This window comes from Nyctibius grandis, chromosome Z (genome assembly GCF_013368605.1).
Source record: "Nyctibius grandis isolate bNycGra1 chromosome Z, bNycGra1.pri, whole genome shotgun sequence".
NCBI lineage: Eukaryota > Metazoa > Chordata > Aves > Nyctibiiformes > Nyctibiidae > Nyctibius > Nyctibius grandis.
This window is the reverse complement of record NC_090695.1, coordinates 23,317,675-23,330,442: the sequence shown is the minus strand read 5'-3', so window position 1 is coordinate 23,330,442 and position 12,768 is coordinate 23,317,675. Positions and strand designations below refer to the sequence as shown.

The 12,768-nt window shown below is 42.1% G+C and overlaps 1 protein-coding gene across 2 annotated transcripts in view; it reads right to left on the bottom strand.

The window, feature by feature from the left end:
• Nucleotides 1–12,535, bottom strand: part of PIK3R1 (phosphoinositide-3-kinase regulatory subunit 1) — a 59,338-nt gene extending 46,803 nt beyond the window's left edge. For both annotated transcript variants that reach the window (XM_068422046.1, XM_068422047.1), the window contains exons 1-2: nt 12,447–12,535; nt 6,897–7,660 (exon numbers count right to left, since the gene is read on the bottom strand). In XM_068422046.1, the coding sequence (XP_068278147.1) occupies nt 6,897–7,230 (334 nt within the window). In that variant the 5' untranslated portion in view covers nt 7,231–7,660; nt 12,447–12,535. The remainder of the gene's footprint in view (nt 1–6,896; nt 7,661–12,446) is intronic.
• Between the last annotated feature and the right edge of the window lie 233 nt (nt 12,536–12,768).

Genomic DNA, 12,768 nt, shown 5'->3' with positions numbered 1-12,768 from the left:
GATGTTTTTAAAGTGTAGAAACCATATGCATTACATCTTTCCCTAGATCAGGGTGGTACCATGATTTTGAAACTCTGTCCTGAGGATTTTGATTATAGATCCTTACCGCCTGAAAAGCTGTCAGCTTAAGTATTATTTTTAAATGCTGCCTTACATGCAAGCTGTTTTATAAAGTGGATCAATATGTGAAAATAAGGAATATCATTTGGGTTCTATTCTTGTGGACTACTGCATACAGCATTCATAAAAGACTGAACAAAAAGCAGTCAAATTAGTACAAAAAGTGACACCTGCTAACACTTTACCAAAAGACTTCAGGCAATGTCCAAGGATGCAGGCATTTCTATAACAAAGTGCAAAAAATGCAATACATAACAAAAAAGCAAAAAAAAAAAATCTCTTCTATTAATGAAACCACAAAATAGGATTGCATTTTAGACATATATTTTGCTGAAAGCATGAGCGGAAGTAGACAAGCATTAACCGCGGTTATTTTTTTTTTTTAAAAAAAGCCAAAAATTCTCTTTAAATTGTCTTAAGTACCCAGATTCTCACCAAAGTATTCTCAGGACTTAAAATCCTTCTCCAGTTAAAACAAATATTTCTTTAAAATCCTGTAATTCCCCTTGTCATTCTTAGCTATGAAAATAAAGCAGTTCTTTGTATTCTAGCCTTCAGATTGATTTCATGGATGTTCATCATGGAAAGCAGCTTTGGAGCAAGACACAGATGTGAAAGAGTGCACAGGCAGCTGCAGTTAAAACACCTGTGTTCTTTCACACAAGAAAATCTGGATGTGTTTATGGCATCATACAACTATTTAGGTGGGCACAGTTATTTGCTTGGGGTGCAGAATGATCAGTCCTTGGCAAATACTTAGTGCCATGTGTTGCTGAAACTCACAAACTGATGTTATCACATGCAAGACTAAGTAACTGCTAACCAGTGTTTTTTTCAGATGTTCCTGGATCACAGCTACAGGAACAGATCAAGATGATTCCAAGGGAGAGGAGCAGACTACTTTACCTTTGCCTTGTTTTATATCTGCCCCAGGAGCATTCACGTCAACAAAGTCACTCAGCATAATGCCACTGTTATAACTATAGAAAGGCATATTAAAATTGGTATGATACAAAACTGACAAATATTTCTTGTAGCATCAAAATAGGAGCATCTTATTCTTTCAGTTTCTTAAAGCAAAATGTGTAACAAAAGCCAGTATTTTTTTAGACTAATTGGTACAGCTAGGGAGAAAAGATGCATTTCAGCCACATAACCCTTTTCAGGTCTGAGGTCATCTTTGAGCATCAAAAGGTGGTTCTGTGTGCCCCAAGTAACATATTTTTTCTAGAAATATCAATTGGTCATTTAAATTATTCTTCTCAAAAGCTCTTCCTCACTTTCACTCTTATCCTGTGACGACTGAAACACAACATGGAAGATGCTGGTTTTGAAGTCCCTTCCTCCCTCTTGCTTCCTTCCTCCTCTGCCAGCAGGTGGGGCTACACATCAACCATGAACTTGCCCAGGTCCACTGTTAACGCGCAATTTGTACTGCTACTTGAAAGCGTATCCCTGTGCTCTCTATGGTGCTTACAAAGGCTTTTTTAGTTACTATTATCCTGATTTTATCACTGTGAAAAAAATGCTCTGCATCACTTTATTGCAGCTTGCAAAAAATCTTTGTTTTCATTAGCAATAAAGTGGGTGGCACAAACTTTAGTTTCCAGGTGCACGCACTCATCTAGCAGCTAGAAATTTGCCTCAATTTGCCTCGTACACCAAGAAACGTGATCACAAGTAGGTGGCAAGGCTCTCTGGCAGGAACCTGCCCCATTTCTCAGTGCAAGTTAAAAGCAACCTACTTGTGAAGTTCATGACTGCAGGACAGAGTCTTACACTCAAACTGGGCTTTTTAGAATGAATCCAAGGGCTCTAGCTTGAACGGCAAACATATTTACCAAATGAGATAGTGACTCGTCACTTCACCCCATAATTTCCTTTTTCAATTTGCGTAAATCAGGAGATTATGACTGTTTCCTTCCCAACAGAGGCTCTAGACTCGCTGCATTCCACTCACTCTTATGTCTCCTAATTTACACATGTAAATAATTTTCAGAAATGCAATCACTCTACTGGCTTTATAGCAAAATCAAAGAAACAAATCCTACAGCGTATTCAGTTCAAGCATGCACAAATGGTTTTATGCTCTCTCTCAGTTTGGATCTTTGTCAGACATTGCATAACATGGTCTCTGAAAATAAAGAGCTTCCAAATGTTCTGTGTCATTATCTTTGTCTAACTTGCTGATCTGTATCTGTTCTAGGAGAAAAGCATAAAGAAAGGTGTTTTGTTGTTTGTTTTTTTTTTTTTTAAAAAAAGAAATCTATTTTATAGTTTCATCACAAGAAGGAAGAGCTTCAGGTTATTTTTAGTCTCTAAACCATCTGAAATGGTATGAAGTATCAACACACACAACCCTTTTAAATTACACAGGAAGTTGCAGAAAGCTCCAAAACATCAAAACAGACAAATTATTCATATAAAGTTCTGATCTGCCCTTCTGCAATCTGACCTTCATTTCACAGTGGGAATTTAGCATTCCAAGTTAAATCTGAAAGTATTTCTGTTGATCAATCAAAGCTTTATTCTTCAAAATCTGCCTAAGATCAGCCTTCACAAACCAGGTAGAGAAACAATATTGTATGAACCAACTCAAAACGTATGCAGCTGTATCAAAGTTCACAAAACTCAGCTGGACTCAATACAGCTGCACTTTTCATTTTCAAAGCATCGGGTGAGACAGGGCTAAGTGAGGGGAACTAGCCCTACGTAGCTTCAATTTAAAAAAGAAAGCATTTCAAGAAAAAAAAAAATTCATATAAAATGTTTAGTCCTTCACATAAACTTCAGACGTCCAGTGGAGGGCATAAAGATGACCCTATACTGGGTCTCCACTGCTGCAAATGCCTTGATCCCAGCAGCCAGTCACCCTTGCCTGGTGGGAGAAGAAACCTGGGGAAAAGGCAGGTCAGGCCAGTGAGAGCCTCGCACCAACAACAGGAACTAAATCTGCCTTGCCATAGCTCTGACCTGCACCAGGCCTGAAAATGAAAGGTGCTAGAGACTTCCTGGGGCTCTTGTATCCCCTTATTTTCATATCTTTTCAGATGCAATTAAAAAAAAAAAAAAATAAAAGCCCCGTAAACTCACACTAAATCTACTTCTTTATTGACAAAGGTAAGGGGAAGACAGGCAAAATGCAACAGTTCTAAAATTTCAGTCAAGGAGCCCCAGTTCTGATCTTGACCAATGGTTCTAGAAATTTAAATAGGTCATGTATAAAATAAAAATCTGGGGAAAGATTTGACCTAAGTGTTGTAATAAAGAAATGAATGTTTTAACAGAATTTGAGACAACCAGCAGTTTTATTTGCTTTCAGATTGGCTTTTAATATTTAAAGAGCTCCCTATTTATAAATAAGACCGTGGCTGCATAAGACACTGGCCTGATGAGCAACTCTGCCCATGTTACTAGCCTCAGTGACTGCAAAGTCTGTTCAGATGTCTATCAATATTTCTGTATGAGTGCTGCAGCATTGTGAATACTGGCAGCATTATGCCTAAATATTGCAAATTTGATCTAATACAATATAATCTGGACATTGATGAGCAAGTGATCAAGCTTAACAAGGCCAGGGGAAAAAAAACATACAGAATAAATAATTAAGTATTAAAGAGCATTTAAATTATTAGAAAGTTTTTTTCTTAAAAAATAAATCTAAGTATGTGGCAAACATATATGATTATATATATATTCTTTAAAATCTCCAGTTAAGTTTCTGATATTCTTACTCAACATATACACAACAGGGGTACATACAGAATTGACTCATCATGGAATGAAAAAAGTATATGGATCACAAATACCTGAGGTACATTTAAGAAGTCTGCTTCCAGTTCCCCATTAATTTGTCATTTTGATCCACAGCAGTTTCAAATCATCAAGTACTGAAAATGTAAACTTCACTGTATTTGGTCAAGCAAGTTTCATACTACGCATTACTTTATTTGAAATATGCTCTGGGGGTGTATAGAGAAGTATCACTCTGGGAAGAACCTTCAGGCCCACTGCCCATTACGTTGGCTGCAGAACTACATTAACTGTGCTATTCCTTGCAACAAATTTTATATACAAAGATACTGAAGCCACCTAAAAGTCAAACATACATTGCTACATTATTCTTTATTTGAACTGTATTTCCGCCTGCACCTCTGGTTTCACCATAGGTATTATTTTTGTATCATTCTTCTCACTAAAAAATTCACCTTAATTTTGTTTTTAATAATACTCTCAGTGCAACATTCCCTAAATTTGTTTCTAATATTAAAGCACTCTCTGCCTCACTAAAAGGATCTGTAAAGAGACCTCTTACTATTACTTTTTCCAATTTCTTTTAAGTAAAGACACATTATTTGAGAAGAAATTAAACCTAACTTTTGAGCTATTTGAAGTTCAAATTTCAGTGCTTCCCCTAAATCTGTTGAAGGGGGTCTAATCCCTGATCCTAGGGCATTACTGAAGGTGCCTAGGCCTTTTACATGAAGCTTAAAATCTTTAATTCAAAAGGAGTTATGGGAACTTAGCTTATTGTTTTTTTTAATCAGAAAAATACAAGGCTGGATTCCAAGCTGATTCTTAAACGTTTTGGAGCATGGCAGGATCATTTGTGCAGACTTTGAGATAAAGACTCCCAGTTAAATTAGCACATTTTCTTGTTTCAAATCTCCACAGTCCCAAGCTATTAAAAACAAACACATTGTATGTAAATAGTACTCTGTCAAGGGACAATAAACTTCAGTTTAAGAGAGATCTAGTCACTAAGGTCTGGCCAGTGCCTCATCTCAAGGAAGCAGAAAAGCCTACATTGAAGCAGAGCCCCCCAAATCTGCAGCAGAACTTCCCAGAGTAACTCCTAGCAGCCAAAACCCCCATAAATGTCTGTTGCAAACGCAGTCCTGGGGCAGGCTCGGAAACTCAAGATTAACACCAGGACTTCCCACCACAGCGCTGTGGCCAGTTCACAGTGTGGAGCTGCGAACTGGAGCATCAAGCAAGCATGAGTACAGAGACCAAGCAAGTTCAAAGCGCTACTTTAAGTTTAAATCAATAAATGCATCAAAGCTGGGATGCCAGTTACTTCACCACAGCATGCACGTGTAAAGAACAAGATTTCCTGTCCACACACTGCCTCTCAAAATGACCTGTCAGCATTGAGGTGTCTATCCAAAGAGCCTTGTCTATGCTGCAGTTACATATGATGGAGACAACCATTTCTGCAGGTGAGTTAAGAAAAATGAAAATGTTACCTGATCAGCACATATTAATATCCAATACAAGGAATGATCAAAGAAGTAGCAGTGTTTTCTTTCAAAAGCAAATACCCCATTTTCAGAACTAACCTAATGAGAAACTGTGAGACTCTAATGACTAGAGGCTGAGAATTCGAGGACTTAATAAATAGGGACAGTAAAACCTAGAATGCCACTACACCCCCATCTGCCCCCACCTTCATTCTAACAATGATGTACACCTAGGCATTATACACTTGCAAGCAATTCTCGAGTGCTATATAAAACATTGCTATATAAAACAGTTCAGACTTACTCTTTATTAAGCCCCCACCAACCTAGAAATGCTTCTGCCAGGTTTCCATTAGGTTGCCACATAAAATTTCCTATATTTCCGTTCTTATTTTCGTTGATTATCAGCACAGCTGAATATAAACTCATAATATGCACAGTGGGATGGAAGCTGATAAACTGATACTAAAACTTTGCAAGTGATGCTGCAAACGTTTCTATGGAGGCAGAGGGTGATGATAGTGTTCAGGACTATGGTGTCACTGTGAGAATCAGGATCACGTACTACAACTTGTATTTTCTACAACTAGAAGCACTGAGAATTTAAGAAGTATTAGATGTTGAAGCAATATAAGCCATTCTAGACTTTTGAGAAGTGAAAGACCAATGTAAAATCTATCCTAAGACGGACTTGCCTTCTTGATATGAAAATCCAAACACCTGAATGTCAGTATGCAAAGGAGACAAACCACTTGGAGGAAGGGTGGGGGTTTTTTTCCCCCTAAAGTTTTTCCAGTTGAAAAAAAGATGACTCTTTCTTCTATTAACAGAAGAGTTCTGATCAAATTCTGAGTTCTGCCCAACATACTATTGCAAATGTAGCTTAGAAAGCAACTTGTGTTTAAACAAAGGAAGTATCTTCCTTTGTTTATATAAGTGCTATTTTTTCTACTGCATGTCCTACCCTCAAAAAATGTTAAATCTGAATTTCTCTTTATCATCATTCCATTGCTCATTTTTAAATATCTGCTCTTACCTTTAATGCCACAGGTAAACCTCCATGACAAAGTACATATTTTTGCTGTCAGCAAGAGATTTATGATAGGAGCATACTGTTTATTTAGAATTTGTACTGTCAGATTCACCAAGAAGTTTCTCAATAGTGAGTGTGATGAACCACAGAGGGAAACACTTCCACCAGCTTCTTAGAAACCCAAAATAAATGCTACCCTGCTCATTCTCCATTTAAGTCTTTACAGTTGTGAATTATAAGCATACTTTCCAACCTGTGTCATGTACCTCACAGTAAGTTGTTGGTCTCTGTGGTGCCTGAGACAAAGCACATGAAATTACAAAGTGTGTGAGCTAAATATTATGAAGTAGAAACAATTCTCTATTGACTGAAATGAGCCATGCGCTAAAAAAGCTGACCAGCAGGTGTTACACAAATAAATGTACAGTCAGACAAGCCTATGAAACAAAAATAAATGAAAAACACCGGACACACAAATGCCTTCCAAGAACAGTACTGACCTTGTTGCTCGCTCTCTGCTTCAACTTTTGCAGGACTTGGTGCCACAGGAAGGGGCCGTGGAGGACGAGGCTTTGGAGTTGGGGGAGATATTTTTTTTCTTCCAATGTATTCTACGTAGGTTCCTGGGAAATCCCCTCTCTCCCCTGTGGCTTCATTAAAGCCATTTAACCAACCAATTTCCTCAGGCTTCCCTTCTTCCCCTTCACTGAATCCAAGTGCTAGTAAGGTACCTTTATTCACAGTTAATATATCTCCTAAGTGCAAGTCAATGTCCTCTTCTCGCTCTTTTTTGTAGTCATATAAAGCTCTGTATTGATATCCTTCAGCACTCATCTTGGCAAAGGATTTATCATTCAGAAGTGTTATTAAACAGTATCAAAATGCAATTGTTCAGTTATATTTTTACGTACAGATAGATTCAAGATGTATTAAATGGGATAATAAAAATGTCAATAGCAATGTCGAAATAACAAAATCCACCAGAGAATCAAAAAGCACCAGGATCTGTGATTTCACTGCTGATGTTTTTACTGATATATTTATTCTAAGTCAATGATTGTTGCAGAAGTATGTGTTCCACTTCTTCTATGTCTAGCAATATTCTTCCAATTAGTTCCTCTTCTGGGCTTGTTGGCACTTCTGAGTCTCCATGCTCAAGTTCAGCTGATTCCTGTAGCCAGCCACACCTTCTTCAGATGTACTTGCCACAGACTGCCCACGTACCTTAACTATTCTGCCACCGAACTCTGCACACATGCTCTTCCTGGAAAGAGAAGAGAAAACTGGTGAAATCATTTCAAATTCTCTTGACGATTGTGAACTTGGGGTTCCACTTATGACTTAAGCTTTCTGCAACCCTGGCAGAGGTTATGTCCCACAGAAGAGCCTTAAATAATAATAAAATAAAGTGAACCGAAAAAAAAAATCTGCCCGCTAACACTTGCATTTTTATAAAGGATGTATGTCTAATTACTTGAACCAAATTTGCACCCCTATAGTATGAGACATACTTCCTTCTCTGTGGCTTATGGCTACTGAAGTCTCAGAGTGAGAGGGCTAAGCCCTGGAGCTATCCCTGTAGTGCAATATCTAACCTGGCAGAAAGATTTTACATGTTATCTCCCTGAAGACACACGGCCACAACCCTTTGCCACAAAAGGTCTGCCAGGACAGAGAAGGATCTCACTGTTAATCAGCGGTGACGCTCACCACTGGGGTATCCAATCTCCTGCTGTTTATGCAGAGGGTGAGAACGGGCAACAATCCCCACCTCAAAGCCTACATTCCAAAAACCTATTGGGGGGGGGGAGAAGTCTTTTCATAATCTGCAGGAGAACCAAAATGTCCAAAATGCTTTTACTTGATGAGTACCATATTTCTGTTTTATTAAAAAGAGGGTCTTCCCCACTACCCCATCTTCCAGATGTTTTTTTTAATGTGTTTATGGATTAATACTAAAAAAACAATCAGCAACTAAAACAAGCATACCCAGACCACCTAAGCAGCACCAGCAAGAGGAATATATCACTGTGTATGCTTAAATTACACTAAAAGGCAAGAGAATACAGGCCTGAACACTTGACTCAAGGTTGTCCAACCATGAAGTAGAAAGAAAAAATATGTCCAAAAAAAAAGCCAATTTAGAAAACAGTAGCTTAAAGACGTATAGAACAGTGAAAGTTTTCTAAACATTATTTCAACTGTTACTCATTTTCATCTATTTAAAAAGACAAGCCCGATCATAATTTAGAGTGCTACACTGGGAACCAGAAAGTGCTAACTACTCAGTGTTGCATTGAAACTCCTAAACTACAGCTGAATAAAAGACCAGAGGGGGCTATGTAATACCAATAGGTAGAATACTGACTGTGTACTATGTACTTAGTGTACAGAAAGCTGATTTTTTGAGAAACACTTCCTTTTACATTGTAAAGAGACATCAGTAGACAGGGTTGGAACACGGAACCTCTGACAGCTCTTTTCCGCACCATTTTCTCTAATGTCTCAGTCATCAAGTCCCTGGAACATAACTAACTGACAAGGTAAAAAGTGTTTATAAGAATGTATACGGGCTTCCTTTGGCAGTGAATAACCCTGATCCCTAATTTGTATGTGGATCCTGTTCAGTCCGTCAGGTCTAAATATAATTTTCTGCAGCTTATTGCACAACTTCTCATGTAACAGAACACAGAAGAAAATCTCGTAAGTTCTCAAAGAACTTCCTTATCATCCCTTGCAAACAGTTCTTGCTATAGGAAAGAATTATCTGAGCCTGAATTAAGACTTCTCATTTCAAAAAGCCTACACACAACTATTTATTCAAATAACTTGCAAATCCATCCACGTGGATTAGGCATCCAGCTCCCACCAAAATTTTAATGAGAAATTTCTGCAGCCACTTCTGAAAAACCAAACTATGCTGTTTAGCTCACACTACCAAACATCACAGACTTTGCAATTAATGTGAAGAGAGTTTCACTGATATTTCATTTTGCCTCTTCTACCAGAGGAAAGTGTACAGACAAGAACTAGAAAAAAAGGAAACAAAAATCTAAAGCACAAGTATCAATTAAATTGTACAGAAGCCCTTTCAAAAGCATGGGTTCCTCCCATTTCACATAGCAAGGGAACAAAATGCACTTACACACCTTAGATCTAAGTGTTGGAGCTAATCTAAATGTTTCCAATCAAAACCAACTGTGCACAGCAAAACCTGCTAGAAAATTACCACTTCTACTAAATTAAATATTCTGAAATATTTCTTTTCTTTTTAAGAAAGATTCAACAAGTGCTCTGCTACAACTACTCATTTAAATCCTACTGCCTACGGGCATTTTGGCAGTCATAGAAGTCTTCTGAACACTGCATTATTTAACTGACCTGACCTACTCTTCTGATCTTTTATTATCAAATGTATCATAGCAACTTTATGGCCAGATATTTGAAATTCGCACTTGTGTCTCTTACCCTTGGTCTGACAATACAGAACAGGAAATGTTGTAATAACATAAAAATTAGTTATGACAGTTTTAAAGTATATTTTAAAAACCCAAAACTTGAATCAGATAGGACAAAAGGTCCAATTTACTTGCACGTTAGAACAACTCAATGCAGTTATGGTAGCAAAGTTTCCCTAAATCCAGTTTCCCTGGGGCTCAGAGCTGCAGTACTGGTTCATACTCACTCCTCAGCACTGCCCTCGGAACAGAGCCCCCAGCATCCTGTCTCATGACTGATCTACCATTTGTGTACCTGGAGACACTCCCATGGGTGAACCATGCTGAATTTCTTGGACTTATGCCTTTTTCTATTCTCACTATCTGTCAGGTTTGGGGATGGAGAAAGACTCAGACTCCAAGAACCTTGCAGACAGCGCTAATGCAGGGACAGACACTGGTTCTCCACACCAGCCTGGTAACACTGCAGCGTCTCCGAAGAAGCCCTCTTTGACAGTTCTTTACTTACTGCTCTCTTAAGATCCAACATAAACAAATTCCCTTTACTCCAAGTGAAGTTACATGGTCTCTACACTCAGATATTTTGACTTAAACTGACTTAAGCCAATTAGTCTTAAAATAAATAGCTTGGAGACCATCTTAAGTAGAGGGGAAAAACCAAACTAAACACTTCAGGCAAGAAACATTGTTATATTTGAGATGATGTATTACTGGATTTCCATTTGGCTGGTGGAATGGAAAACGAGGAAGAAGTATTGTAAGAGAATCAAATGCTCATTTGTTTTTTATTTACTGTCTGAGAGCTTGAACCCAATGAAAGATTCCTGAGTTCAGGCAGAATTCTGGTCTCTCAGCAGAATGGTTCATGTTGGGCATTTCAACAGTTGTAAAATTTAAAATTCAACAGAAATATACAAGAAATTCTTGTAAATTTAAGTGTAAAGGGAAGGGGACATGAAAGCTTGCCCTCCACTCCTCCTTCTCCCCCTATTAAAAATGTATGGCTCCTAGCCCACTGGTATCCAAACATTTCCTCTCACACTAGCTAGCATTCCTTTGGTGACTGAGAATAAAAACTTCTACTCTGTGAATCCATGTTACAACCAGCCCATCCAGAGAGGCGTGTGTGTGTTACCGATACGGCACCCCTATAGAAGACAGCAAAGATTTTCCTCACTTTAGTATTAAAACATTTAAGAACCGTATCTCCTCCTACTGCCATCCCTCTCATACTTATTCAAAAAACCCCTAGGGAAACAGTGCCTAACACGAACTTCCCTTCCACTGCAATTATGAGCTTCATCAATAGAAGAGCAGACTAACGTACTGACGGAGGCACCGAACTAACGAGATCTGATGTGTAAGCAGGGAATTTGCTTGGAGACTGACTCTTCTCCCCACTATCCCCGCTAGGTGTCTACACACCTGTAACTCAAACTGCTGTTATCTCTGAAGTACAATGCTGCCGCTCTCCAGATGGAGACGACCAAGGCAAGTACCACATCGGAACGCTATTGTCTGCAAGAAGGTGAGGTCCACGATACATCGTGCAGAAAGAGATGCATACTTAGAATATCTTTATACCACTTCCAGTCTTTGAAAGAGTTATTTTGAGCCTCTGGAGATTCTACCGCCGAGCACGTTCAAATAGGTACACATGGACAAAGTACATAAACTTCACTGTGGACACTGTAAAGCGCATCCCATTCTGAAACATCTCAAAGATTTTATACGGGCTGCAAAGCTATGGAAGAAGGCAGGGGAGCATCAAGACCACTTCAGAAAAATCATTAAATTAATAAAAATAATTTAAAAACCTAGGAAGGCAACACAAACTGAGCATGCTAACAGGCCGGCGAGTTAAGTCCCCCGGGAGTCCTGCACCGACATGCATCCGGGCGGCGGTCCCCTCCGCAGAGCAGCGGCTCTCGAGAGGCCGGAGCTCGCTCCCCGCGCCCCGGCCCCGCTCGGGGGGCGCGGCCCCTCCACCGCCGGGGCAGGGCTGCGCGGAGACGGCGACCCCCGGGCCCGGGGACGGTTGGGGAGCCGCCGGGATCGCCCTCGGTGGAGACTCGGGGACTGGCAGGCTCGACCCCGCGCCGCCCGCTCCCCCCGGCGACGGCCGCCTCTGCGCTTCCTACAGAGACGACTCCGCCGCCCCGGGGACGCCGGCCGGGGGAAGGCACCAGCCCGGCTCCTCACGCCGCACGGCGGGGCCGGGGCTTCCGAGCAGCCCCGCGGTGGCCGGACCTCGTCTCCGGCACGGCGCGCCGCCCGCCCTGCCCGACCAGGAAGCGCCGGGCCGGGCCGCCCCCGGCGGCGGGGGGAGAAGCTCCGCTGCCACCGGGGCTCGGCGCCGGCCGCAGCGGGCGGCTCGCCCGGGCCTGCCGCGCCGGAGGGCTCGGCGGCGCCACAGCCGGCCCCGGACGGGGGAAGAAGTTGCACGGGGCGGCGGCGCTCCCGCTCGGCCTGTCACCCCGCACGGGCAGCCGCTGCCCAGGTCACGAGCGGCCGCACCGCCCTGCTCCCCTGCCCCGGCGGCCGCGCGCGGGGCAGCGCCAGGTAAGCCGGCCGCAGCGGCACTCGCTTTACCTCAGCAGCGGCAGCGCCGCCGGGCAGCCGCCGCGCCGCGCCGCTCGCGCCGCGTCGCGTCGCCTCGCCCCGCAGTCCCCCGTGCGTCCGCCGCACCGCGCGACCGGACCCCACTTGCCCCGGCCGCGCTCACCGCCCCAGTACCTCCGCGGCGCCCTGCCCGCCGCCGGCGCTGCCTCCGCCCCGCCCACCGGCGCCTCGGCCAACCCGCACCGCCCCCGCCCCCGCCCCCGCCCCGCCTGTTGACTGACGGCGGCCGACGGGCGGAGACTCCGCCGCCTGCCTCCCGCCCCAGCCGCTGCCTCGGCACAGGGCGGCCCGG